General features: G+C 47.5%; 1 protein-coding gene across 1 annotated transcript in view; it reads right to left on the reverse strand.

The window, feature by feature from the left end:
* Positions 1-209: 209 nt before the first annotated feature.
* RNF123 (ring finger protein 123) overlaps positions 210-25,330 on the reverse strand; it is a 2,099,603-nt gene continuing 2,074,482 nt past the window's right edge. The window contains exon 39 of the mRNA XM_086938772.1: positions 210-4,848. Within this exon, the coding sequence (XP_086794898.1) occupies positions 4,749-4,848 (100 nt within the window). The 3' untranslated portion in view covers positions 210-4,748. The remainder of the gene's footprint in view (positions 4,849-25,330) is intronic.

Genomic DNA, 25,330 nt, shown 5'->3' on the forward strand with positions numbered 1-25,330 from the left:
GCAGGCAGTGGCTGAAGCTCTCGTGGGTAAGGACTGTTGCTAAAAAAGGCCTTGTGTGATGACAGTAATGCCACTCTTTTGTAAGGAGAGATTGTAAGTACACAAAGACAGGAAAGAAGAGCGTTTGTAACACAACATGCTTAGTCTGAATGATTCCCACGAGTTTTGTGTTGATCGTTCATTAGGCATTTACAAAGGAGACCAAAGACTTTCTTTGTTGGATAAATAATTTAATGTGTTTGATCAGTGCCTGCAAAGTTTTTCAAATACAGGGTAAGTCTGGTGCTTTAACAAATACATTTATAATTACACGTTGTGTCACTGTACAACATCACATACCTGAGTCACCACAGCCTTTTTTGTCTCTTTCCTGAAAACCCAAATGGAAACCAGGAAAACCTGCAACTCCTTTCCAATGTATGCTAAGTCGCTTTTTTTATGCCGGTAGTCTATATCTTTCACCCTCCCATTTAATGATTCCCCTGGTTAGCACACTTTCTGTCGATAATTCATCTACCTTGAGACCCCTGGGGCCAAGAATATCCAGGGGAACTTAATAAGAACAAGCCCATGGAGGAGTGAGTTTCAAGAATGGTTTCACGAAATGCGCAGCACATCCATGATGCAATAACTGTCACTAGAAGATTAAAAAAATGAAAGATCAAAAAATGTCACTGTCATAGACATACTTTTTCTCGATCTTTGGATAATAAATATTCTCAAAAGGTTCTAAAAAGTATTTTCTCTTACATCCAAATGTTTACCCACTGCATATGGCACACCGATCAGTCATTCAATGCTTTTCTGATAAAATGATAACCATCTTATTTATTGCCATCTGGGCTGGCACAAAAGCCATCAGCTCGTACAGAACTCCTGAACTGCGGGGAGGCTGGATGAGTCGGTGGTACCAAATGATGCAAAGTTCATAAAAACTCCTACTGTAATAATTAACCCTGTATTCTTTTTGCACTTCATCTGTACACGTGTTCCGCTTTTAGACAGATACCTCTGTGTGTCTTATCAAAAAGAACTGACCAAATATAGTATCAGCGTTTAGGCTTTGTCTGTGACAGATAGAAAGAGACCAAGCCTGTGGCTAACACCTTCAAAGTACCAGTGCATGGGTGCCTCTCCAGTTTCTGTTATTTAGCTGCATAAATAATAAACTGCAGAAGGTGGATGACAGACTGGGTCGGTGTGCCTTGCTTTTAGAATCAAAAATACAACTCTGCTTTAAAAAGCAACATGCTCTTAGTGCCTCGAGCTGAGCACATGTAGGAGTGGTTCCTTGCTTGTGACTATTCACCTTGTGCAATTGTTTGAGTGACGGTCATCGGTTGTCTTTTGTCAATTGTACTCCTTTTGTCTGCCTGACAGAGAAGCCCCAAGATCCCGAATGCTTGTCTTGGGCTTTGTCACATGGAACTAGAGCTCTGTTGGAGACTGCTTTCTTTGCTTGCTGACAGCTCCTGCAGGCACTGCTAAATCCCCAGAGAAGCACTTATGACTGATCAGGCACATGCATAAAACATATCACCTTTCTAACCTCTGCTGAGGAAAGACCACCACCTCTTACAACTTAGTACTGCTGTCTGCTGCATTTCCTGGCGAATGGCTCTATGTGAGAGTGCCTGAGAATATTAGTCTTAATGGGGTCTAGCAGTACCTTACTTTTAGCACTGCTTTTGGGTTAAACAGTTATGGGGTAGGTATTTCCCGTATTCAAATGATCCTCTGGTACTTGATTGGGGCAGTCAGGACATCTGCCTTAAAATGGAGAAACCTAGATAAATAAGCTGTTTCCATGGCACACTGATAACCAAAAATAGAAGACAGAACTGCCAGCAAAGACCGTTGCATAAACTGCAACTTAATCTAAAACTGCCCTCTACCTGAACAGAAGTAAGATTAAGATTATCAGCCCATACTGATCATTGCTTGTCCCTTCTGAAGTTTGCAAAAAGAAAGCTATTTAGTAGTTCCCCCAAGCTATCCATATGGTATTCCTAGCCAACAGAGCACTGAAAATAAATAACCCGAGTTACCATGCAATATGCTGGCCCAGCTACGTAAGCTTCGTGACAGGATATACTAAGAAATGCTTGGTTTTGATCTCTGACTGCAAAATACAGAATTAGGAAATGTTAGACTAGCTAACATTTGGCTTAAGAGGGGTGATTGTTAGGTGGCCTGAACCTCTTCTTTCTATACATGAATTATGTCTTAAGTCAGCAAAGGAGGCAGCAGCAAATTATGCTTGAGGACCAAATACCTTATGTCACAGTTTTAGGCGCTCTTTCACCTCCGGTAGTGACCACAAAGATGTATGAACCTAAACACTAAAAAGCCTCAATGTTACCAGGTGAAGGCACCTTTGGGATCACAAATATATTTATCCATCAGTTTTCTTTATTGTTCAGCCTCTTGACAAAGGGCTATTTCAGAGTCAAGAGTAAACAACATAGATGGGTTCTTCTATGCTAAAGATTTGCCTTCACCATTCTTACTCTGGCAGGATGAGTTCCAGTAAGTCATTCGCCTGAATCAAAAGTTTTGCTCAAGTACAAGGTAGAACTATTCCTACCTCAACCATTGACAATGGCTGTTGTGATAACATTTTAATAAGACTGTGGAGCATTGAATTGTCCAAAAAGTTGGATTTTTATATTTTAGGCTAGACTGAGAGCCAGATAATTCCTTGTAAGAAGCGATGTCAAAGGGACTATGCAGATTTTCTTTTTAAATCTAGGCTTCCCTGCCTCGGACCTCCAGATAGTGGAAGCCTGTGGGAGAAAATGAATTAAATGCCACTATCTACTAACACACAATTAACATTCAATGTCACCCTTCTGGCTAATTTGTATTAAATAGTCCCATTCTAAGGCTTTGAAGAAGGCATTCTTTGCTTTAATGGCTTACATATGTGTACATGCACCCAAATAAAGATAAACATCACTCCATAAACCCAGCATGGGTTTCTCAATTGTGTTTGCGCTATGACAATCTTCATTGCATAGGATCTAAATAAACAAGAAAATGTGTTCCAGTGGCAGAGATCTTGACCGAAGTTCTCCCTTTTAAAAAAGAAAAGGGAAACAACTGGCATACATAACATCTTCATAGATAATTGAGGGCCTGGGGCTTGCACATGCCATTTTCTTTGGGGTTAAGTCTATAACTGAAAAACCCCACTTAGGATATCTGGAAATATATGGGATGGAATACACAAGAATTGATGATCTAAGAATCCAGCATCCAAAAGAAGTTATGCATGTAATCCATGAATAATTAAACAGTGTTTTTTTTTTTGCTGCCAATACTGTGTTACTTCAAGGCTATGTGATTCCCAATACAAATTGTTTCCAATGAGTGGCCTAATCCAATATTTATAGGCCATACTAAAACCTACACTGTAAGTCTGTTCATCCCAAAGGCCAGCACGTATGCCAATAAAGGAACAAGTTTGAAGGATGGGGCTGAATGCGAAGCCTCATCACAAGAAGTCAATCAGCTCTATAGGCAGGATTGGCCTTGGAGCTGGGAGATCAAGATCACAGACAACGTAGTACAGAATGGAGGTGGAAAAGACTGCATATCTAGTAGTACTGACGGGGAAATAGGACCCACAAGGTCCTACTATCGAGAGAGCCAGATTATTTAAATCAACCACACACAAGCTTAAAAATAAAATAATACACACCATGGTACATCAATATATCAAATGCACAATGGGTTTTTGCATAGAACAACAAGTCAAATGTATGCATCAAAATTCCGGAAGGACATTTTAGTCTCTTTTGGAGGACTGAAAAGATATAAACACAATGAAAGAATATATGTTCCAAATCTAATAAAATATCACAAGAATGTGGCACGTCTATTGGTGGTTAATATTTGGTTATTCTTGTCTCAATCAATTTCATTTGAATTGCTCATCAGTTGTAATTTTTTGTGCGTTTGGTGAAAGAGAACTTTAGGTTTCCTTTGGACAGAGGTCAAAACTACATTCTGCTATGTTTTTCATTTAGTTTTCCCCTATGGCAATATTCAATTGACATCACGCAAAACTCCAAAAACTTTAGGCTATGCGCCTGAAAAATGGAACATGCCAACTGCATCATCTTTGGTGTTGGATATTTTAAATTCCAGCACCACATGTTAGAATAAATACGTACAATTCAAAATTCAGAAGAAATTCATAAAGTGAAGTGATGAGTTGCTAATCTTGTTCAGTGTGGCGGTTGGCCTCGCCAGTATTAAATCCGATTATGAACCGTACCAAAAATTAAGGAAGATAAATATTCTTAAAAAAAAATACATATCACAAGATAATCTAAAGCTTCAAGTCACTCAAAACATTCTGTCCATCAAGGTAAGGTTTATCATTGAAATAAATATGGCTTAGGCTCAGTCCTGCAGTTTTATATGTAGATGCAGTATGCAAGTTCGGATATGGGCGAGGACGGCCATTATAAACATACTTGAACATGGGGGGGTGGGGGGTAACACTACATTTTAGTGTGCAATGATCTGGGAATCAAAGCCACAAAAACAAAGATAAGTACCAGTTGGCTTAGGTGTGAAATGTGAATCTTGTTTCAATACTCAACAGACGTCAGTGCATTACAGAGATTGTAAGCGCCCTCTCGGGACACATTGGCAATCACAAACCCTCTGTTCACATTAAAATACCAGCTTTACATAAGAAATCACACACAGTGCTGGGGAGGCTCCTTGGATAGGCACTAGTTGGTGGCTGGCTTCTCGTAGTCCTCCACACCTACTATGGTGGCTTTGCAAAAGAAGCAATCTTTGTTGTTCATGAGATGCTGATTGATGCAAGCCCTACAAGGAAAACATAACATTTAAGATAAATTAAAAGAGGACTAGAACCTTAAAAAGACGTTTATCTGAAGCTAAAATGATATTGTTGTACAGCTGTGACCATATTCAAAAACTCCACTTCAATAACTTTCTTTTTCTCAGGGCTGTTCTGTCTTCCTGCAGATTACTGGTCTGTAGAACTATCACCAGACATCAGAATGATACTACAGTGTTTTCAGCTCTGCCACGCAGGAGCCAAGAGCTGAGCTACATGGGCAAGCTGCAAGCTCCGTATATGCACCGTCTGAGTTGGTTTCATCAGTTAAATCTCTAGACAAAACATTACGAAGGCAAGAGAAAGATGGAGCTAATATTAACATGCAATGGCAAAAGCTACAGTTCTCTCCTTTCAGACGTACTGACTTTGCCAACTGACTTTTAGCAATGCTGTACAGCATAAACCAGAAGCTGTTCAGCATGATGAAAAAAAAGCACAATAAAAAGGTATGTGCCATTTTGTAGGCATACACATGCTCTATTACTAAGAAGGATTGGTAAAACAGCACACGTTACTACTTGTGTAATGATATATCTGTAAGAGACATTAGTTGGTGATAGATTCCTTACCTTAGAATATGCCCAGGCGTTGGACTGGATCCGGAAAGTTTTGGCTTAGCAGTACCCTTGCGCATCAGTAGGTGGTGTCCTGCGGCTCCGCGCCCGTCACTGGCGTTGTAAGCGCCAAGATGACATCACGGAGAGTACTTAGGCGCCACCCATGCGAGCTGATGTCAGTTCTGTACAAAACTTTCCGCCCCAGGAATGCAAAGCCATGCAAGATACTGACCATTGGTGATTAAAACTAGGGCCCTGAAAGGGATTACCTTAATCCTAGTAATCAGTCCGCAGAATGGGGAGGATGGGCGGGGAGGTAAGGAATCTATAACCAACTAATGTCTCTTACAGATATATCGTTACACAAGTAGTAACTTGTGCATCTGAAAGAGACACGTTAGTGATAGATTCCTTACCTTAGAATAGATACCCCAGCAATAACAACCCTGGAGGTGGGTCTGCGAACAGGATTACACCAGAAAGTCACGGAGCACAGAACGGCCAAAGAAGCTGTCTCTCCGGACTGTCAAGGCAGTAGTGCTTTGTAAACATGTGCAGCGAGGCCCACATAGCTGTCTGACAAATGTCCTACAAGGGAACCCCGCGTCCCAAGGCAGTAGGGGCTGCAGTTGCCCTGGTCGAATGGGCACGCAGCCCCACAGGAGGCTCCTTCTTGGCCAAGGAGTAACATGCTTTGATGCACAAAACGACCCACCGGGAAGTGGTCCGTTTGTGCACAGCCTGACCATTTTTGGCGCTCACGTAGTCAAAAAAGAGTTGATCATCCACCCAGAACTGTTGTGTACGCTGTAGATAGAAAGCAAGCACACGTTTTGGGTCCAGACGGTGGAGCGTCTCCTCCTCCCTGGAAGGATGCAGAGGTGGAAGGAAGGTGGGCAAAGTGATGGTCTGCCAGATGTGGAAGGGCGTGACAACCTTTGGCAAGAAATAAGGACGGGTCCTTAAAACCACCTTGTCCGGATGAACAGAAAGGAAAGGAGGTTTAGAAGAAAGAGCCTGGAGCTCACTCACTCTTCTGGCAGAGGTGATAGCTAGCAGGAAAGCAGTCTTTGGAGTAAGATGACACTAGGGACAGTTATGAAGGGGCTCAAAATGAGCGCACATCAGGTAAGTCAAGACAAGATTCAAGTCCCTCTGAGGTATTATGAAAGGCACAGGAGGAAACGTGTTCGTTATGCCTTTGAGGAAACGGTTAACAACCAGGGACTTAAAAAGAGAAGGCTGATCAGGAAGCCTTAGAAAGGTGGAGATGGCAGAAAGATAACCTTTGATAGTGAGCAGAGCCCTGCTGGGCCAAAGACCGAAGAAACTGTAGAACCTCAGAAAGGGGATCCACAGCCTTTGCTGTGCACCAGGCCACAAATTTGATCCATCGGCAGGCGTATACCGTTTGAGTGGAGGAAAGCCTGGCTGCCAGAATGACATTACAGACTTTGGGAGGAAAGCCGAAAGCCGTCAACTGTCCTCGCTCAATCTCCACACATGGAGATGGAGGCTAGACAGGTTCGGGTGAAGGACCGTCCCCTGCTGCTGCGACAGAAGATCCTCCTTAAGAGGCAGACGGATCAGGGGATCGATGCTCATACTGAGTAGCTCGGGATACCATACTCTTCGAGCCCAGTCTGGAGCCACAAGAATGACTTAGGCCCAGTCGCGCCTGATCTTCTTCAGCACTCTGGGCAGAAGTGGTATAGGCGGAAAGGCGTACAACAGACCGCAGCTCCACTTGAGACAAAAAGCGTCTCCGAGCGAGTGCCACCTTGGAAATTCCAACACTCAGAACTGATGACATTGCGCGTTCTCTTCAGTGGCGAATAGATCTAACTATGGCTCTCCCCACTGCAGAAAGAGACCCTGCACCAAGAGACCCTGCACCACGTCAGAGTTCATACACCATTCCTGATCCATCATGCACCGGGTGGCTGAGTTTGTCCGCCCTGGCATTCAGAGAACCTGCCAGGCGTTGAACCACCAAGGTAATGCCTTGATGTTACAGCCATGTCCAGAGGCGCAGAGCCTCCTGACATAGGGTCCACGACCCCACCCCGCCCTGTTTGTTGCAATACCAAATGGCGATGGTGTTGTCTGTGAACACCTGCACTACACATCACCGGACAGAGTGAAGGAATGCCTTCAGTGCAAGTCGGATTGCCTGCAGCTACAGAAGGTTGATATGGAGCCGTGACTCCGCCGGAGACCAGAGGCCTCTGATCTCCGCCTCTCTGAGGTGCCCCCATCCAAGGAGGGACGCATCCGTCACTACTGTGTGCTCCGGTTGGGGAAGGGAGTGGGATCTGCCATTGACCCAATCGCGATTCGCGAGCCACCACTGCCAGTATCGTGCAGTGCCCTCCGAGATCTGGACATGATCGGACAGGTTGCCCCAATGCTGCGTTCACTACAACTTCAGGTCCTACTGCAGAGCCCGCATATGCCATCAGGCATGTTGCACTAACAGGACGCAGGAGGCCATCAGGACCAGGAGCCGGAGGGTCATCCTGACTGAAACCCGGGATAGAGGCTGAAAGATCGGAATCATAGGCTGAATATCCCGAACTCGCTGCTCGGGAGGATAAACCCGAAACAGCGTTGAATCTAAAACCGCTCCAATGAAGGGGAGCTTCTTATACAGACTCGAGTGCGACTTCAGCACGTTGACCCCAGCAAATGCAGGAGGTCGGTGTAGGAGAGTAGGGTCTGCAATCCTATGGTCACCCCCGATTTTTGCTTTTTGCTTCACTGGTTTACGACTGTCCCTGGCTGTGGGCCTGCTAATCAGACCCACAGCCTAGCTGTTCTCTCTCTAAATTGTCAACCATGTACCTTAGGTGCATTTACCAATTGGTACTGGGCCACCTTATCAGTCCCTGTACAGTGTACTATAGGTACCCAGGGCATAGGTGTACCCAGGGCCTACCAGGGGCTGAAGCATGTATTATGCCACCCCTGGCTGGCCATCTAAACAGACACAACTGGCTGCACGACAGCTGGGGCAAGGTGGTGTAATCACCCTTTGCTTTAGATATAGTTACCTTTATCTAAACCTTAAATGGACACATACATTCCTATCAGTCACTCCTATGGCAGGCCTTATCAATCCTGAAGGCAGAGTGCTTGGAATTATGTGAGATGGTGCTCTGGCATGAGCTGAGCCCGTTTGCAGCTTGCGGAACCAAGTCCTTATAGCTGTTCCATGATAACGCTATACCATATACTCTTAAGTGCATTATAATCCTCGCGGTTAAATGCTAACTTTGGTATAGTATTATCAAAACATGTCGAGTAAGGTGTCATACGAATCGGAATACTACCCCCTCGCCAATTCTGGCGACGGGGGTAGCATTCCACCCTTCTAGAGGGACACGACATGTATGTAACTGTGAACCCCGGTTAAAGTTAACTCGAGCCTCAGCATCACAAAATGGATGCTGCCACCACAGACACACGTCTGACCTCCTGCTGCTGGGAGTCCTTCCAACGAGGGAGGCTTGGACAAAGGATTTCCTGCCTTGGGAGGTGCTAGCACCACCCCAGACAGGATTTTGTGTATTAGGTAGGACAGGGCTGAAAGGAATGAGACATGCCTGGGGCACACAAGGTGTCCTGTGCATACACCGGTCTAAACCAGTTCCTGGGGCACCCCAGCCCCAGTGCTGGCGCAAGACCGGATAAAGGAAAGGGGGTGTAACCACCCCCCTTCCTGGTCCCACCCAGAGGAGGGACCTAGTTGTAGTGCAGCCCTCCTTTAGCTGGATAAAGGTAGGAGCTGATCTCATTCCAAATTAGATTATCCTGATCAACTTTACAAGAAGAAACTCTGGACTTCGTCGTTCTGCTCCACAGAAGACTGAAGAAATCTCCCTTGTGGGCAAGGAGTGTCCACCCTGCACAAGCAAACCAAGGTAGATCTCGTACCAAATTTCTTACTTTTTCGGACACATCATCTTCAGGAGGGAGTGATTCTGATCAAGGCAGCTCCCGCCCGCAATATAATCAAAGAGGTGGATACCAGAGGAACTATCAGCAACAATACCAATCGAATTACCAGCCCAATTTCCAAAATCAACAGCAACAACAACCTTTTTTAGGACAGGGCGCACAAAAGCCCCGTGGAAAAACCAGATACAACCAACCATGGGAAATGTCAACGAGAAGGCAGAACTACAAGAATTAACACCTTATAAAAAATCCTCTGTTTTCAATCTCTCGAACACGGTACTAACAGCATCTGAAATCAGTGTCCTGGAAAAGGGGCTTACATTTGTACCATCTAGATTTACGGATTTCGTTAGATTGAAACTTGAATTTATAGAATTTTGCCCTAAAATTCGATTGACCACCTTCTTTGCAGATAAAGACAATCCTCCTCAATTAGAGACGACGGGTTTTAAGAAAAAATCAAGCTTCTGCCCTCCAGCACATAAAGTGCCCAAAGAGGTCACATACTTTGAAAAAACTATACTTTCAACCTTGGCTACACAAGAAAAGAAAAGAAAAGGATATGTCAAACCAAATTTATCTCAAGAACAAAAGTCGGCTTTGCAATCTATCAAACAGAATGATGACATTATAGTTAAGCCAGCCGATAAAGGCGGGTCAATAGTTGTTTGGGGAACAACAGATTACATCCAAGAAGCCACCAAACAATTATCAGATCCAAATTGTTATCGTAAGATCAATAAGGACCCCACACTGGAACTACAAAAAGAATTAGGTCAGATCCTTAGCAATGGACTTGAACAAGGTTTTCTAGGCAAAAATGAATTTAATTTTTTGTCCAATAAACATCCACGTATTCCATTGTTCTATGTGCTCCCTAAGGTGCATAAAAATGCAACAACCCCTCCAGGCAGACCCATCATTTCTGGATGCGATTCCTTATTTGAACCAGTCTCAAAATTCATTGATTTCTTTTTGAAGCCCTTTACACTCACTGTCAAATCTTTTCTTTTGGACACCACTGATTTTTTATCGAAACTAGAACAAATTCCATTCACTGAGAATCAAGATATGCTAGTAAGCATGGACATAGTCTCGCTTTACACCCAAATCCCCCAAGATCAGGCTTTGGAGGTACTAGAGATTTACTTGAACAAACGAGAGAGCCCCGCGAAAATTCCGACGGAATTTATATTACAACTGGCTAAACTAGCCCTTACAAAGGACTACTTTAAGTTTGGCGAAGACTTTTATTTTCAGATAAAGGGGGTCGCCATGGGCTGTCCTTTTGCCCCGGAATTGGCGATCCTCTATATGAGTCAATATGAGGAAATTTTCATCCATAACAATAACCCATTCCTCCAATGGATAGGGGGATGGGTGAGATACATAGATGATATTTTCTTCACATGGTCAGGGACACCAGAACAATTGAACCAATTTCATATCTGGATCAATGACAGGACAAATGACATCAAATTCACACTACAAACTTCAAAAACAAGAATGTCCTTTCTGGATGTTGAAGTGTACTGTGCGGATGGACGACTTGTCACTACTCTATTCAAAAAAGACACGGACCGCAATAAAGCGTTAGATTTTTCAAGTAACCATCCGAGGAGTCTCAAACAAAATCTCCCGATTGGGCAGTTTCTGCACATCCGCAGAAACTGTACCTTCAAAGACGAATTCATGGATCATGCGAACGTCCTAAAAGACCAACTTCAAGCTCGTGGATATCCAGCCAGATTATTAAAACAATCTATCAAACGAGCATGGTGGACACCCCGAGAAGAATTATTAACGAGGAGAAAGAAACAACAACAACAGCGTATTGTTTGCGTGTCAACATATTGTCCTTCATCAAACTTTCTTAAAAAGTTGATCCATCAGAATTGGCATTTACTTAAAGACCTGAACACTCAATTTGTGCAATACCCCTTATTTGCATACAAAAAAGATAAAAGTATTGCGAACTACATTGTTAGGGCAGCAATCCCTAAACCAAAGACATTGACAATTCGGGACTATGTGAACCTTCCACCCATTAAAGGCCATCATAAATGTGGCACATGCCGCTGCTGGGCGTCTACCCAAGAAGGGAATTTATTCCAACATGCAGGAATATCCTGGAAGCATGAACAATTCACTAATTGTAAATCAAGAAATGTGGTGTATGGGATCCTATGTCCGTGTGACAAGTTGTATATAGGTAAAACAACTCAGGAAGTACGACAAAGGATGTCCCAACATAAATCGCGAATAAAGAGAAAAGTTGTCACTGCCCCATTAGTTCAACATTGGATTGACCAGCTCCATGGGGAACATGATCTGAAATGGACTGTGATATCTAAAATCGACCCTGACCCAAGAGGCGGAGATGTAGAGGCCAAATTGCGTCAACGCGAAGCCATGCTAATTTTGAAATTTAATACGACCACGCAAGGTTTAAACGAAATGTCGGAACTATACAGTCTGTAAAGTATTACAATCTTCATTGCTTTATTGTTGGTTCCACATAGAATGCATACTTCTGCATTGTTCGTATCACATCTCCGTGTTTCCAACACGGCTAAAAGACCCACTGAATAGAACCCGGAAGTTCCATTCCGGCTCCTCTAACTACAATTCCCATGACTCCCCCTGTTTAAACCCGGAAGTGACCTAGATTAAAAATGAGGCGTTTCCGCTCCACTGGTATCGCGTTTTCCACTGACCGCGACCCAGCACGGAGGAGAAAGATGCCAAGCCTCAGGTAAGCAGCTCCCGTGAACTATTTGTATACCGCGAGCGGTATATATGACTTGTCTGCTCCCTCCCGCTTTCCCTGCATGTTTCGAGGAGCCCACAACGGAGTACTTATTTCCGTTGTTTTTTCATTTTAGATTGATTCACGAGGCAAGTCCGTCCCTCGCAAACAACTTTTTGGGATTTGGGAACAGTCGCCCCCTCGGGGAAACCCGCAATAGGTATCACAAGACAACACCCTTCTGTGAGTACCATATACTCTTGCGCTACTTTTTCACAACGGTCAATTTTCTGATTGATGCTGATACATATTATTCAAACTTCTTTTCAGTTTACCTTCACGCCTATATCGCAGTAACATTGCTGACAGGTAATATAATGAGTGTGTATGGATGCGAAGTGAAAGTCTGAGAGTCTTTCTTTTGTTTCCACTGACAGAGTATTTTATTTATTTTTTTCCACAGATTTATTTTGTGTGGTCCTGAAGAGAATCCTATCCAACAATTTAGGATTCAAAACGCCTCGACCTATTGAGGTGGTAGTTGAAAGTTGGCGCCACTGTAGTGGCCGTTTTGGAAAGGTTGTGGCCAAACGTTGGTGAAAAATAAGTTGAATTTTGTAAAACTTTATTTAAAAACCGATTGTCTCGCTGTTTGGCAAAGAGAAAAATATACATTTAGTTGGTTTCTCTATCTGTTTCTAAATAGGCCAAACCTAACATAGGACAAAGGATGATGATTACTATTGCTTCTTGGTAAACAGTTTGAAACAACGCCAACAACTTCCACCGACCCCATTTTGTTCTGTACTATTCAGTGTTCACTGTTGTCTAGTGTCTGTTGTATGTCTAGTGTCTAAATGTTGTCCAAAATGCTTTATTGACCTCTCCCCCTGCCCATTCACTTGTTTCTCCTCCAATTTATTGTATATTGTTGTATATAGCCAATGTACCTTTGAAAAAAATAATACAAAAAAACAAAGTTTATTTAAAAAGTCAAAAATAATTTAATAAACAAAGATCAACCAGAAGCTTCTTGTTTAAAACCTTCATTGACTGAAAAAGTGGTCAGTTTGATAGAGCAATCAACAGCTCTTCAATTGAAATTTGTCGTTAATCACTGCACAGTACTGGCAAACTGTTTTGCTTATTTCACCCTGCACAAGCAGGCACCATCAGCGTACAGCGGCTTCCCTTTGTCGTCTTTCTGCAAGGATCCAGACTTCAGAGCCTGACGAGACCCGGATTCCCAGACCTCTCCGACCTCTACCTACATCTGCAGCACAGCTGAGATCCGTGGGTGCGACGAGACACGTGGGACCGGCCATCTTGAAAGAAGCAGCACTTCGCTCCAGCACGACTTCCGAGGCATTCTCGTCCAAGTGCTTTGGGGACTGAGAAGACCCGACCCCTAGCAGCTCCTGCACCAAAGACCAGCCCTCCAGTATCCACGAGATCTGAGTGGGGCCCTTCTGCCTGTTTGCTGCTCGACGCGTTGTCTGGTCACTTGCCGGCTGGCTAGTGGCCTCCTAGACGACGAACTGCAAAATCTTCACTGCTGGTCTGGTTGCTCCAGACTGGCCATTGCTCCCTTCCAAAAGAGGAGCACCCCGGACCCTCCTGGTCCACTCCAGACGCCGTTTCCACTCACCGCGTGGGTTGCCTTTGCCAAGGCCTGTTGACTCCGAAGACGACACCGCCGACAGCGAGAGCCTGCGTGGGACAGCTCGTGCCTCCATCCTGGTCGTCGAAGACACCACCTGGTCCACGTGGCTGCAGAGACAAGCGTCCACCTTCACCTGATCGCGACGACGACATCTGGTTCCACTCCTGGTTCCACTCCAGTCACTGGCTAGTGACTTTGAACATTGTCCCCTCTGCTTTCAGGTTCTTCTCTTCACTGATCCACCCTTGGATCACACCGGACATCTTCCTCCTGCCCGCCTGCAGCATCTTTTCCTCCAGGCTCCATAGACTTCAACGCCGGAACCCGACACGACTTGGCACCTATGCACCCGCAGCCTGTGGGTGAGGTAACACGAGCATTTCGGTGCTCAAGAGTAGCTTGACTCTCATAGTGTCCAGTTCCACAGTCGTTTTAGTCCTATCTAGTCAGGGACGTCCGTACTCGTCTTTTCTTTAAACTGTACTGTCCATAGACGTTTGTACGCATCTCGCGTGTGAGTTCACACTCTGCACACGCGCTCCGTGGGCCTCCTATTACCTACCTCACGTTAGTATAGCGTGGTCCCCGCGATCCTACAGCCTCAGGACAGTTCCATTCCTTTGATTGACTTCCACATTCCACTTACTTAGTATATGGTTTGTCGTGCCCCTAGGGCACCATTGTAAATCGTGCAACTTAAACGTATTTTTCCTAAGAGTTTGTCATGTGCTTAGCCCTCTGACCTCATAAAGAGTTCAGAGGTGTATGTTAGTTAATAAATACTTGTTTATTTTCATAACAACCTGTGTGGTGTCCTTTCACTTGGTATTCAAGGGGTAATATGTGGTAAAACAGCTGGCTTCACATGCCAAAAGAGTTTAGCCCAAAGACTGCTTTGTCCATGCTACCATTAGGATAGCTGGTCTATAAGGTTGACTTACAACCAATCACCATAAGGGTTGTTTGGACTGATACAAGGTGATCACTAGAACTAGTGAGCATCATATATCAGGCCAACTTCTCACACTTGGCTGTAGTCTGAAGGTGGGTGATGACTTCTTGGGGTGAGCCTGCCTTCAACAACAAGTTGTTGAAAAAGGGGAAGACTGGCACTCCTGACCTGCGCAGATAAGCTCCGACCACTGCCATCACGTTCGTGAACACCCGAGGGGCGCTGGTAGGGCCGAAGGGGAGCACGGCAAACTGAAAATGCTCCTAGCCTACCGTGAACCACAGGTAGCACCAGTGGGCCGGCAGGATGGAAATGTGAAAATAAGCATCCTGCAAGTCCAAAGGTACCATCCAGGGCAGCCAGGACCAGAGTCAGCATCTTGAACTTCTCTTTTCGGAGGAAGCAGTTGACATCCCGGAGGTCCAAGATGGGGCGCAGGCCCCCCTTGTCCTTCTGGACCAGAAAGTATTGGGAAAAACAACCACTCCCTACTTCCTGACCTGGAACATACTCAATGGCCCCCTTGCCTAGGAGGGCCGTGATTTCCTGGCGGAGAAGAGCCAATGATCCCCTGACATGCGGTGGCTTGGCTGGAGGGGAGGACTGAAAGGGAAGTGATTAACCTTGGTGGATTATCTGCAGCACCCATTTGTCCGATGTAATTTTGCACCAGTGGTGGACCCTGCCACCCATTGGCGTGGGATGCTCCCTGAAGCTCGGATTAGGAAGGCTTGGAGGTGGAAACAGCAGGGGTAGAGGTGGACTGACCCGCACACTGGTTCCCAGACCCACCCCTGCGGAAACCACGGCCGAACTGAGGCTGGTTCTGCACAGGCTTGTTGGAGAAGCGTGCCTGGGTACCCCTGCCCTGGCCACGAAAGGAACGAAACCCACGAGTGGCAGGGTTCTTCGTAGAAAGACCCAAGGACTTGGCCGTGGCCTGTGAGTCCTTAAAGCACTCCAGAGCACTGTCGGCCTTACCGCCAAAGAGGCGGGAGCCATCAAAGGGCATGTCCATGAGCGAGCCCTGGACATTGGGCGAGAACCCAGTCGAACGCAACCAGGCGTAGTGCCGCAATGTCACAGTTGTGGAAATCGCCCTGCCCAACAAATTAGCAGTGTCCAAACTACACCTGATGGCAAACTTAGCCGCATCCTTACCCTCAGGAATCGCTGAGGAAAGGACAGCCTGGACCTCCTCAGAACACTGAGGCAAGACCTGAGCCATGGAATCCCACACTGCGTGGGAGTAACAGCCCAACAAGCAGGCGGTGTTAACTGACAGCAGCCCTAAGCTGGCCGAGGAGAACAACCTCTTGCCAAATTGTTCCAGCCTTTTAGAGTCCTTATCCGGTGGAGCTGTGGGATAAGCACTCTGCGACGTCGAGGCCTGAATGACCAGGCTCTCAGGCGTAGGGTAAGTGGTCAGGAAGGCAGGATCACCAGGCGCCTGGCGAAGTTTTTATCCTCTGGCGCCCCCTTGGCCAGCCACAACCAAGTGCCCAAGAGGACTTCGGTAAGGGCCTCATTGAAAGGAAGCAGCGGCTCCGACGATGTAGACGCCGTCTGGAGCACCTCCGTAAGGAGGTTGGTTTTGAGGGCCACTGTAGGTAGGTCGAGATTGGGAGCCTCCGCAGCCCAACGGAGCACCACGGTATAGGAAGCACCCTCCTCCATAGTAGGCAGAGGAGAGGCAAACCCTGGGTCAGAAGAAACATCGAGTTCGCCCGTGTCTTCCAGATCGTCCACCCAATCTTGCTCAGAATCACATTGCCGGGCAAGAGGGTCCTGGAACCCGTCCCAGTAGTCATCCGCCTCTGGTGTAGAGGGGGCAGGTTATGGCAGCAGAAGGGACGAACGGCATTGGGAACGGCGCCGGCCGGGCCGGAGCCTCCTCCCACTGTGGATCCAAGGCCGGAACAAAATGATCCTGGAACCAGGGCAGGGGTGGAATAAACAGCACCCAGTGCGGCGCCGGGGGTGGAGCCAGAGCCAGCAGCGCTGCACCTCGTGGCGCGAGGGATCCTGTGGCACCGGGGCCAGAGCCACCGGGCCTACAGCATCTGGACAAGGGGCCCGAAGGAGCGCCGACGGAAGCCCGAGGCCTAAAAAGGTGGTCCATAGCGGCAAGGAACTCTTGCATCTGTTCGGGAGTCACCGACGGACCCGGGTATGGCGGGTAGGCTGCGGGACTCCCAGGCTCCAGAGAAGCTGCAGGGGCGGAGCCCCTGTCCCCCTCTGAGGAATGACAGGGGGACATCGGAGAGCAAACACGCTTTAACTTCTTTTTGGCGTCGCTTACCAGAATCCGAAGTCGAAGACTTGGAGCCCGAGGAGCAATGGCTCCGGTCCCGCAAGGCTTTCGGGCCATGGCTCGGGGTCCGCCAGTGACATATTTCGGCGACAGGCCTCACAAGACAAAGCCGGGCATCCCTACATGCACCAGGAGAAAAAGTGGGGAGACAAAACTCTCAAAATAGCGGTCAAAAAGTGACCAAGGTACATGCTCAATCTGGATCTGTGCTTGCTGGTGCGGAAAAAGAAAGTACTCTCCGTGACGTCATCCCGGCGCTGACGACGCCAGTGACGGACGCGGAGCCGCAGGACGCCACCTACTGACGCGCAGGGGTACTGCTAAACAAAAACTTTCCGGATCCAGTCTGACACCTGGGGATATTCTAAGGTAAGGAATCTATCACTAACGGGTCTCGTCAGATAAAAAATTAGGAGTATCACAAAAGTGCTTTTAAGGCATTCCAGACAGACCGGCAGCAATTTTCTGCCTGGTCCTCCACATTATAAAAAACAAATTAACAGACCACGGGTGGGCAAGGGGGCAGCAACGGAGGGTGGGAGGAGGTAGCAGCAGCAGCATTCGAGTCAAACGCACGCGAGCAAGGAAGCAACGCAGTAGGGGGAGAAGCACACAAGCAAGCGCACAAGGTGGAGAGGAAGAAAAAGCACACATGGGAGATGGCAAGGAGATAACGTACTCTCATGAAGTGTTTAGCCAAAAAGACAAAGCACTGCCTGAAAAGTAAGCAATGGAAGGACAGAAGTAATGGGGCTATGCTCCAGGGCAGGGACAAACGCAGGAAAATGACGGAAAGCCGACACTAGCTGAGAAATAAAAAGCAAGCAAATGATAGTGAAAAATAAGTCAACTAGTAGTACGCAATGGGTGGGTTTTAACCCCACACTTGACAATAGGTCTTTTCACAAACCAGAGAGCTTGTACAGTATGGTAGATGAGACCTAGAAAACATTACCAAAGACAGTTGCACATTACCCAAGCATAACCTCAAAAGTAAACAAGCTGGAGTTAGATGAAGCAATCTACATCAAGACTGGGAATATGGGTATTACTTTCTTCCAGGCTCCTTATTAGAAGCATCCTGAGGTGTCTGAAAAGTCTCCAGCAGTTGACACAAAGAGTTCCACAGATCTATCAATGCCTAGCCCAGAAGTGATGTGGAGGTCCCACAAAGACTCCACCCATGCTGAGGACGTCAGTCAAACTTTATTCCCGCTAATCAAGGGACATAATCTGTAAAAAAAATCAGCACTGAAGAACAAAGTTGTCTTTCGATGAATGCATGTGAAATTGTAAGGAGTCTGGCGGATAATAGAATCTCAAGTATGGCATTTTAGAACCACATTCTTGGTTATTTCGTGCAGTCATGTTTGGAATTCATAGACAAACCATTTCTCCAGTATTGGATCTTTCATAGATTCACATGCTTTAGTCATTCCCCGTAGTCGAAGTGGGAGTCTCACAGTACCATAGTAAAGCAGTATGTAATAGTATCACAGGCTATAATGGCAATGCAAAGTCAGTTTAATAGCCTATCTATATCCTTTTTTTTAAAGCAGCAAACAAACAAGTTACTTACCTTATCTATTCTAAGGTAAGGAATCTATAACTTGTTTCTTTCAGATGAACAAGTTACCTTCGGTAACGATATATCTGTAAGAAACATTAGTTAGTTATAGATTCCTTACCTTCAAATTACCCCCCGGCGTCAGACTGGATCCGGAAAGTTTTTTCGTCAGCAGTACTTCTGCTAGTCAGAAGGTGGCGTCGGTCGGCTCCGTGTCCGTCGTCGTAGTCGCCGGGATGATGTCTCAGCAGCTACTTAGATGCCGCCCTCGTCCGCTGACGTTTGCTCTGTACACTATTTTCTGGGCCAGAAACGCAGAGCCATGCAAGATACTGACTACTGGTGCACAAAACTAGGGCCCTAATAGGATATCCTTAACCTTAAAAATCAGTTCACAAGAAGGGGGAGGATGGGTGGGGTGGTGAGGAATCTATAACTAACTAATGTTTCGTACAGATATATTGTTACCGAAGGTAACATGTTCATCTGAAAGAAACAAGTTATAGATTCCTTACCTTAGAATAGATACCCCAGCAATAACAACCCCGGTGGTGGGTCTGCGAACCAAGATCACACCAGAAAGTCCTGGAGAACAGAACGGCCAAAGAAGCAGTCTCTCCGGACTTGGCTGTCCAGGCAGTAGTGTTTTGTAAACTTGTGCAGCGATGCCCACGTGGTCGCCTGACAGATATCATTTAGAGGCACTCCTCTTCCCAAGGCAGTAGTGGCTGCCGTTGCCCTGGTGGAATGGGCGTGTAGCCAGACCAGAAGCTCCTTTTTAGCCAGAGAATAGACTGCCTTAATAGACAAGACGACCCATCGAGAAATGGTGCGTTTGTGTACGGCCCAACCTTTCTTGGCGCCCACGTAGCCAACAAAGAGTTTGTCATCCAACTGGAACTGTTTTGTGCGATCCAGATAGAAAGAGTGTAAAAAGAACTATTGATGGACAGAATGCAGAACAATGTCATACATTCACCCCAGTACAGAGATCTGTCCAGACCGAACTGCCAGGCCAGGTCCTCCCTGGACTGGAAACAAGCATCCTAGGATGATGATGGATTAAACCCAGATCAGTTGACTGGGGGCGAGTGCTTGCAATGTTCAACACTCCGTTCATTATCCCCTTTGGCTTTGCCAGATAGAAAGAGAGCACATGCTTTGGGTCTACACAGTGGCGCCTCTCTTCCTCCTTCGAAGGATGCAGAGGCGGAAAGAAAGTGGGTAAAGTAATGGTCTGCCTGATGTGAAAGGCAGTGACCACCTTAGGAAGGAAGGATGAACAGGTCCTAAGAACCACCTTGTCAGGATGGATAGACATGAAAGGAGGTTTGGAAGAAAGGGCCTGGAGCTTACTCACCATTCTAGCAGAAGTGATGGCTACCAGAAAAGCAGTCTTAAGAGAGTCTAAAAGGAAAGTTATGAAGCGGCTCAAAGGAGGCACACATTAAATACGTAAGAACAAGATTCAAGTCGCACGGAGGCATAACGAAGGGGATTGGAGGAAAAAGATGCGTTAAGTCTTTTAGGAAACGGTTAACTACCAGGGACTTGAAAAGAGAAGGTTGATCTGGCAACCGAAGGAAGGCAGAGCTAGCTGAAAGATAGCCCTTGATAGTGCCCAGAGAAGAGTCCTGCTGGGCTAAAGAAAGAAGGAAGGAACAAGAGAACTTTAGAGAGAGGGAAAGGAAGGGGATCCACAGCCTTGGCTTTGCACCATGCCACAAACTTGTTCCACCTGCAGGCGTATACAGTCTTAGTGGAGGGACACCTGGCTGCCATGATTACGTCACAGACTTCGGGAAGCAGGTCGAAAGACATCAACTACCACCACTCAATCCCCAAGTAAGGAGGTGTAGACTGGACAGGTTTGTGTGGAGGACAGTTCTCCGCTGCTGCGACAGAAGATCCTCCCGAAGAGGCAATCTGATTGGAGGAACGATGGCCATGTTGAGCATCTCTGGATACCAGACTCTTCGTGCCCAATCCAGAGCCACCAGAATGACTTGGGCCCGGTTGCACCTGATCTTCTTCAGCACTCTGGGCAGAAGTGATATAGGCGGAAAGGCGTACAACAGACCGCAACTCCACTCATGACAAAAAGTGTCGCCTAGCAAGTGCAGCCTTGGAAATTCCAACATGCAGAATTGCTGACATTGCGCATTCTCTTCGGTGGTGAATATATCTAACCAAAAATCTCCCCACTGCTGAAAGAGACCTTGCATCAACCCCAACTGAAGACTCCATTTGTGATCCATCATGCACCTGCGGCTGAGTTCATCCGCCCTGGCGTTCAGGAAACCTGCCAGGTATTGAACCACCTGGGATATGCCCTGATGTTCCAGCCATGTCCAGAAGCGAAGGGCCTCCTGACATAGGGTCCAAGACCCCACCCCGCCCTGTTTGTTGCAGTACCACCTGGCGGTGGTGTTGTCCATGAACACCTGCACTACTCTTCCCTCGACAGAGGGAAGGAATTCCTTCATTGCAAAATGAATCGCACCGGAGCTCCAGCTGGTTGAGCCCGGACTCCGCTGGAGACCAGAGGCCTCTGATCTCCGCCTCTCCCATGTAGCTGCCCCATCCCACAATGTATGCGTCCATCACCACTGTGTGCTCTGGTTGGGAAAAGGAGCGGGATCTGCTGTTGGCCCAATCCTGCTTCGTGAGCCACCTCTGCAGTTGTCGTGCAATGCCCTCCGAGATCTGGATGCAATCCGACATATTTCCCTGATGGTGCATCCACTGGGACTTCGGGTCCCACTGCAGAGTCTGCATATGCCACCTGGCATGATCAACCAGGAGGGTGCAGGAGGCCATGAGACACAGCAGCCTCAGGGTCAACCTGACCGAAACCCGGGATAGAGACTGAAAGATCAGAATCATAGCCCGAATATCCCGGATTCGCTGTTCGGGAGGATAAACCAGAAACTGCCTTGTGTCCAGAACCCCTCCAATTAAGAGGAGCTTCTAAGAGGGATCAGGTGTGAGTTTGGCACATTAATGGAGAACCCCTGCGAATGCAGGAGGTTCGCCGTAGTCTGGAGGTGGGAGACGACAGTCTGGGGGGAGCCCGCTTTTCAGCGGCCAGTCGTCGAGATAGGAGAAGACTGTAACCCCTGATCCCTGCAGATGAGCTGCGACCAGCGCCATCACTATCGTGAACACCCGAGGGGCGCTGGTAAGGCCAAAGGGGAGCATGGTAAACTGAAAGTACTCGTGACCTACTGTGAACTGCAGGTAACGCCGGTGGGCCGCCAGGACGGGGATGTGAAATAAGCATCCTACAAGCCCTACACTACCAATCCTTCTCCAGGGTCGAGGACAGACAATACCTGAGTGTCAACATTTTCAACTTCTCATTCCGCAGGAAGCGGTTGACGTTCCTGAGATCCAAGATAGGACGCAGGCCCTTGTCCTTCTTGGGCAACAGAAAGTAGTGAGAGTAACAACCACGACCAACTTCTGGGACAGGAACGCGCTCAACGGCTCCCTTGGCCAGGAGAGCCGTAACTTCCTGTTGGTGAAGGCCTAGGTGATCCTCCGACATACGGTGGTACTGGGGTGGCATGGCTGGAGGGGTAGCCTCGAAAGGGAGGGAGTAGCATCTTCGGACTATCTGCAAAACCCACCTGTCGGACGTGCGGGTGCACCAGTGGGGGAGGTGATGGCGAATCCTGCCGCCTACTGGTGTTTGATGGGCCTGAAATGTCGGACTAGGAAGGCTTAGAGGCTGCTGCAGTGGCGGGGGGTCGGTGGAGTGGCCCCCTGAACCACGAAGGTGGTTCCCACATCCCCGCGAAGGTTGAGGATCTTGCATTGGCCTGTGACTGTGGGCGGAACGTAGTGGGGCACCCCTTCCGTAGCCACGAAAGGGGAAAAAGCAGACTGCACAGGGCGGCTGGAGAGGCCCAAGGACTTGGCCGTAGCCGTGAGTCCTTGAAACGCTCTACAGCTTTATTGCCAAGAAGGCGGCGCCCATCAAATGGCATGTCCATGAGAGTATTCTGGACATCCCCAGAAAAGCCAGTCGATCTCATCCAGGCGTAGCATAGAAGGGCTACAGACATGGAAATCGTCCTGCCTAGAGAGTCTGCGATATCCACCCTACAGCGGATGGTAAATTATGCTGCATCCTTCCCGGCGGCAATAGCCTGGGAGAGCCCTGTCCAGGCCTCCTCCGGACACTGAGGTAGCACCTGCCCAACCGTGTCCCAAGCTGGCAGAAGAAAAAAAATCTTCTTCCCAAGATGATCCAGCTTCTCGGATTTCCTCTCTGGTGGAGCGGTAAGGAATGTGCTCTTGGAGGTAGAGGCCACCAAGCTCTCAGGGGTGGGGAGAGTAAAGTGGGGCCGCCGGGCGCTGGTGTCAGGCAATCATCCTATCCACGGGAGCCCCTGTGATGGGCCTGGACCAGGTGCCCAAACGAACGTCAGTGAGGGTTTCATTAAACAGCAGCAGGGGCTTCGAAGTTGAAGCACCTCCGTCAGGAGGTTAGTCCTGACCCCCACTGTAGGGAGCTCGGGGTTGAGAGCCTCGGCTGCCCTACGAAACACACCTGCGTATGACGCTCCCTCCTCCATAGCCCCGGTAGGAGGAGACAACATGCCAAGGTCACGGGAGGTGCCCAGACCACTGGCATCCCCCAGTTCCTCTCACCAGTCCTTTTCACTGTCTAACTGGAAAGTCGGAGGGTCACCTGACCCCTCCAAGTCCTCCTTCTTATCCTCCGGGTGCCAATCTGGCCTAAAGGAGACCCCAGGAGTAAACAGGGGCCCAAAGACCCCTCTGGGCGCCGGATCCCCATCAGGATGGAGGCCGGGGTCGATGCCGGCAGGGGCCCGACTGGTGTTGAATGCAGTAGCGGTGCCAGAGTAAGCGGTGTCAGTGGAGGCATAATAAGGTCAACCAGCGCCGATCTGGATCCAAGGGTGGGGGGCCTTGGGCACCAGGGCCGGAGCCACCGGTGGAGAAGGCCTAGGTCCACAACCAAGTCCACGGGGCCAGAGGGTGCGCCAGCAGGTTTGGGCTGCCTAAAGATGGCGTGCATCGCCTCATAAATCTTACAAAGCTGGGCAGGAGTCGCTCCGGGACTCGGGAAGGGAGGGAAACTCAGAGTCGACTCTTCAGGCTCCGCACGCGAGCCACGGGAGAGGCACCGCCTGCATCCCTCGTCTCGTCAGCCGAACGACGGGGAGAAGTCGAAGAGCTACGATGCTTCTTCAACTTCTTCTTGTGCTTCGACTTACCTGACCCCGAGTGCGAAGATTTAGAAGAGTGGTGATGACTCTGCAACCGGTCCCTCGACCTCCCTCACGACCATGACCTTGAACGGCACAGAGCCGACTGCCGACCCTCAAGAAGCTTTCTGGACTGCTCCCGCAAAGCCTTCTGAGCCATGGACCGGCAGTCGGAGCACGACTTGGGATCGTGGTCGCGCTCCAGGTAAAAGAGGCACACGCATTGCGGATCCCTAACCGACCTCAGCCGAAAACAGGATCCGCAAGCCTTGAAGCCGGGCATCCCTAGGTGCACCAGGAGTCGTAGGACTCAAAAAGACGTCCACAAAAGTTACTCAAAAAGTTCAGTCAAAAAGTGACTGGAGGTTTTGCTCTCTCTGGATCTGCGCTGGCTGGCGCGTAAAAAGAAAGTATTCAAAACACCAAAGATCTGGCAGTACCAGGCACCCTCATAAATTTTATATATATAGGATTGGTATAATTTTATATATATATAGGATTTGCACAGTCTGAACTAACCGTCTGTGCCTACTTGTGTAGTGTAGTTCCTATATATCCCCTTAGGCTCTGCGCATTGGAATAACATAAAAAGCAGTGTAGACTTAGGACTGAGGTCATCTAGGTCTCTACTGACTATGTTAGACTTAAATAGTTTTGCCAGCTAGCTCAGAGGTCACTAGAAACTTTCTTGAATGTTCAGGAAAGGGTTAACCGTCCTGATTTAGACAAGAAGGGATTCGTTTCTGACAACCGCATAAACATAACAACTTTGGTCCCTCAGAATAAAGAGTGTATCTCTAGAGTTGTGTGAAAACAATAGACAGCTATTTCACTCAGTCAATCGTGCATGCTTAATTTCACCAGAGTGCAGAGAAATAGAGAGACGGGCGTTTTCAATAAAAGGTGTTATTTTATTGAGCAGTCTTCTTTCTCATGCAAGAGAAATGAATTGCCACAATTGCAATACTCATTATAAAGTAAAGTGCGTACAGTAAAAGTAGTATTATGAAATAATACTGTAAAAGCATTGATATGGTTTCTTAGCCATATGATACTTTAAAATGGATAAAATATATACATACATAAAACAGTGACTAACAAACTCAACTGATGCTTCTAAGATACACCTACCCTGGTGTACCTGACCTAAGCCTAATACGTGGGAAGGAGTAAGTAAGTTGACTCGATCTCTCAGCAACCCGCGAGGGTGACTTGGGAACACCGGAGCTGGATTTTCTCGGCTGGAGAAAAAGACAGCGTTTCTCTCAGTGCATCAAAGGGAGGGGCGTTTTCCCTCGGCTCTGGCAGCAGCTGGGCTCTCGGAGAAGTAGAACGTTGCTCTGCTCCCCACCACCGTGTATTTGCTTAAGGCAACGTTGGTATATTCATACCTGAAAGGTGCCAGGTTTGACGTAAGGTTGGACATAAGACGTCACTAAGAAC

Source organism: Lissotriton vulgaris, chromosome 9 (genome assembly GCF_964263255.1).
Source record: "Lissotriton vulgaris chromosome 9, aLisVul1.2, whole genome shotgun sequence".
In the NCBI taxonomy this organism is placed as follows: Eukaryota; Metazoa; Chordata; class Amphibia; order Caudata; family Salamandridae; genus Lissotriton; species Lissotriton vulgaris.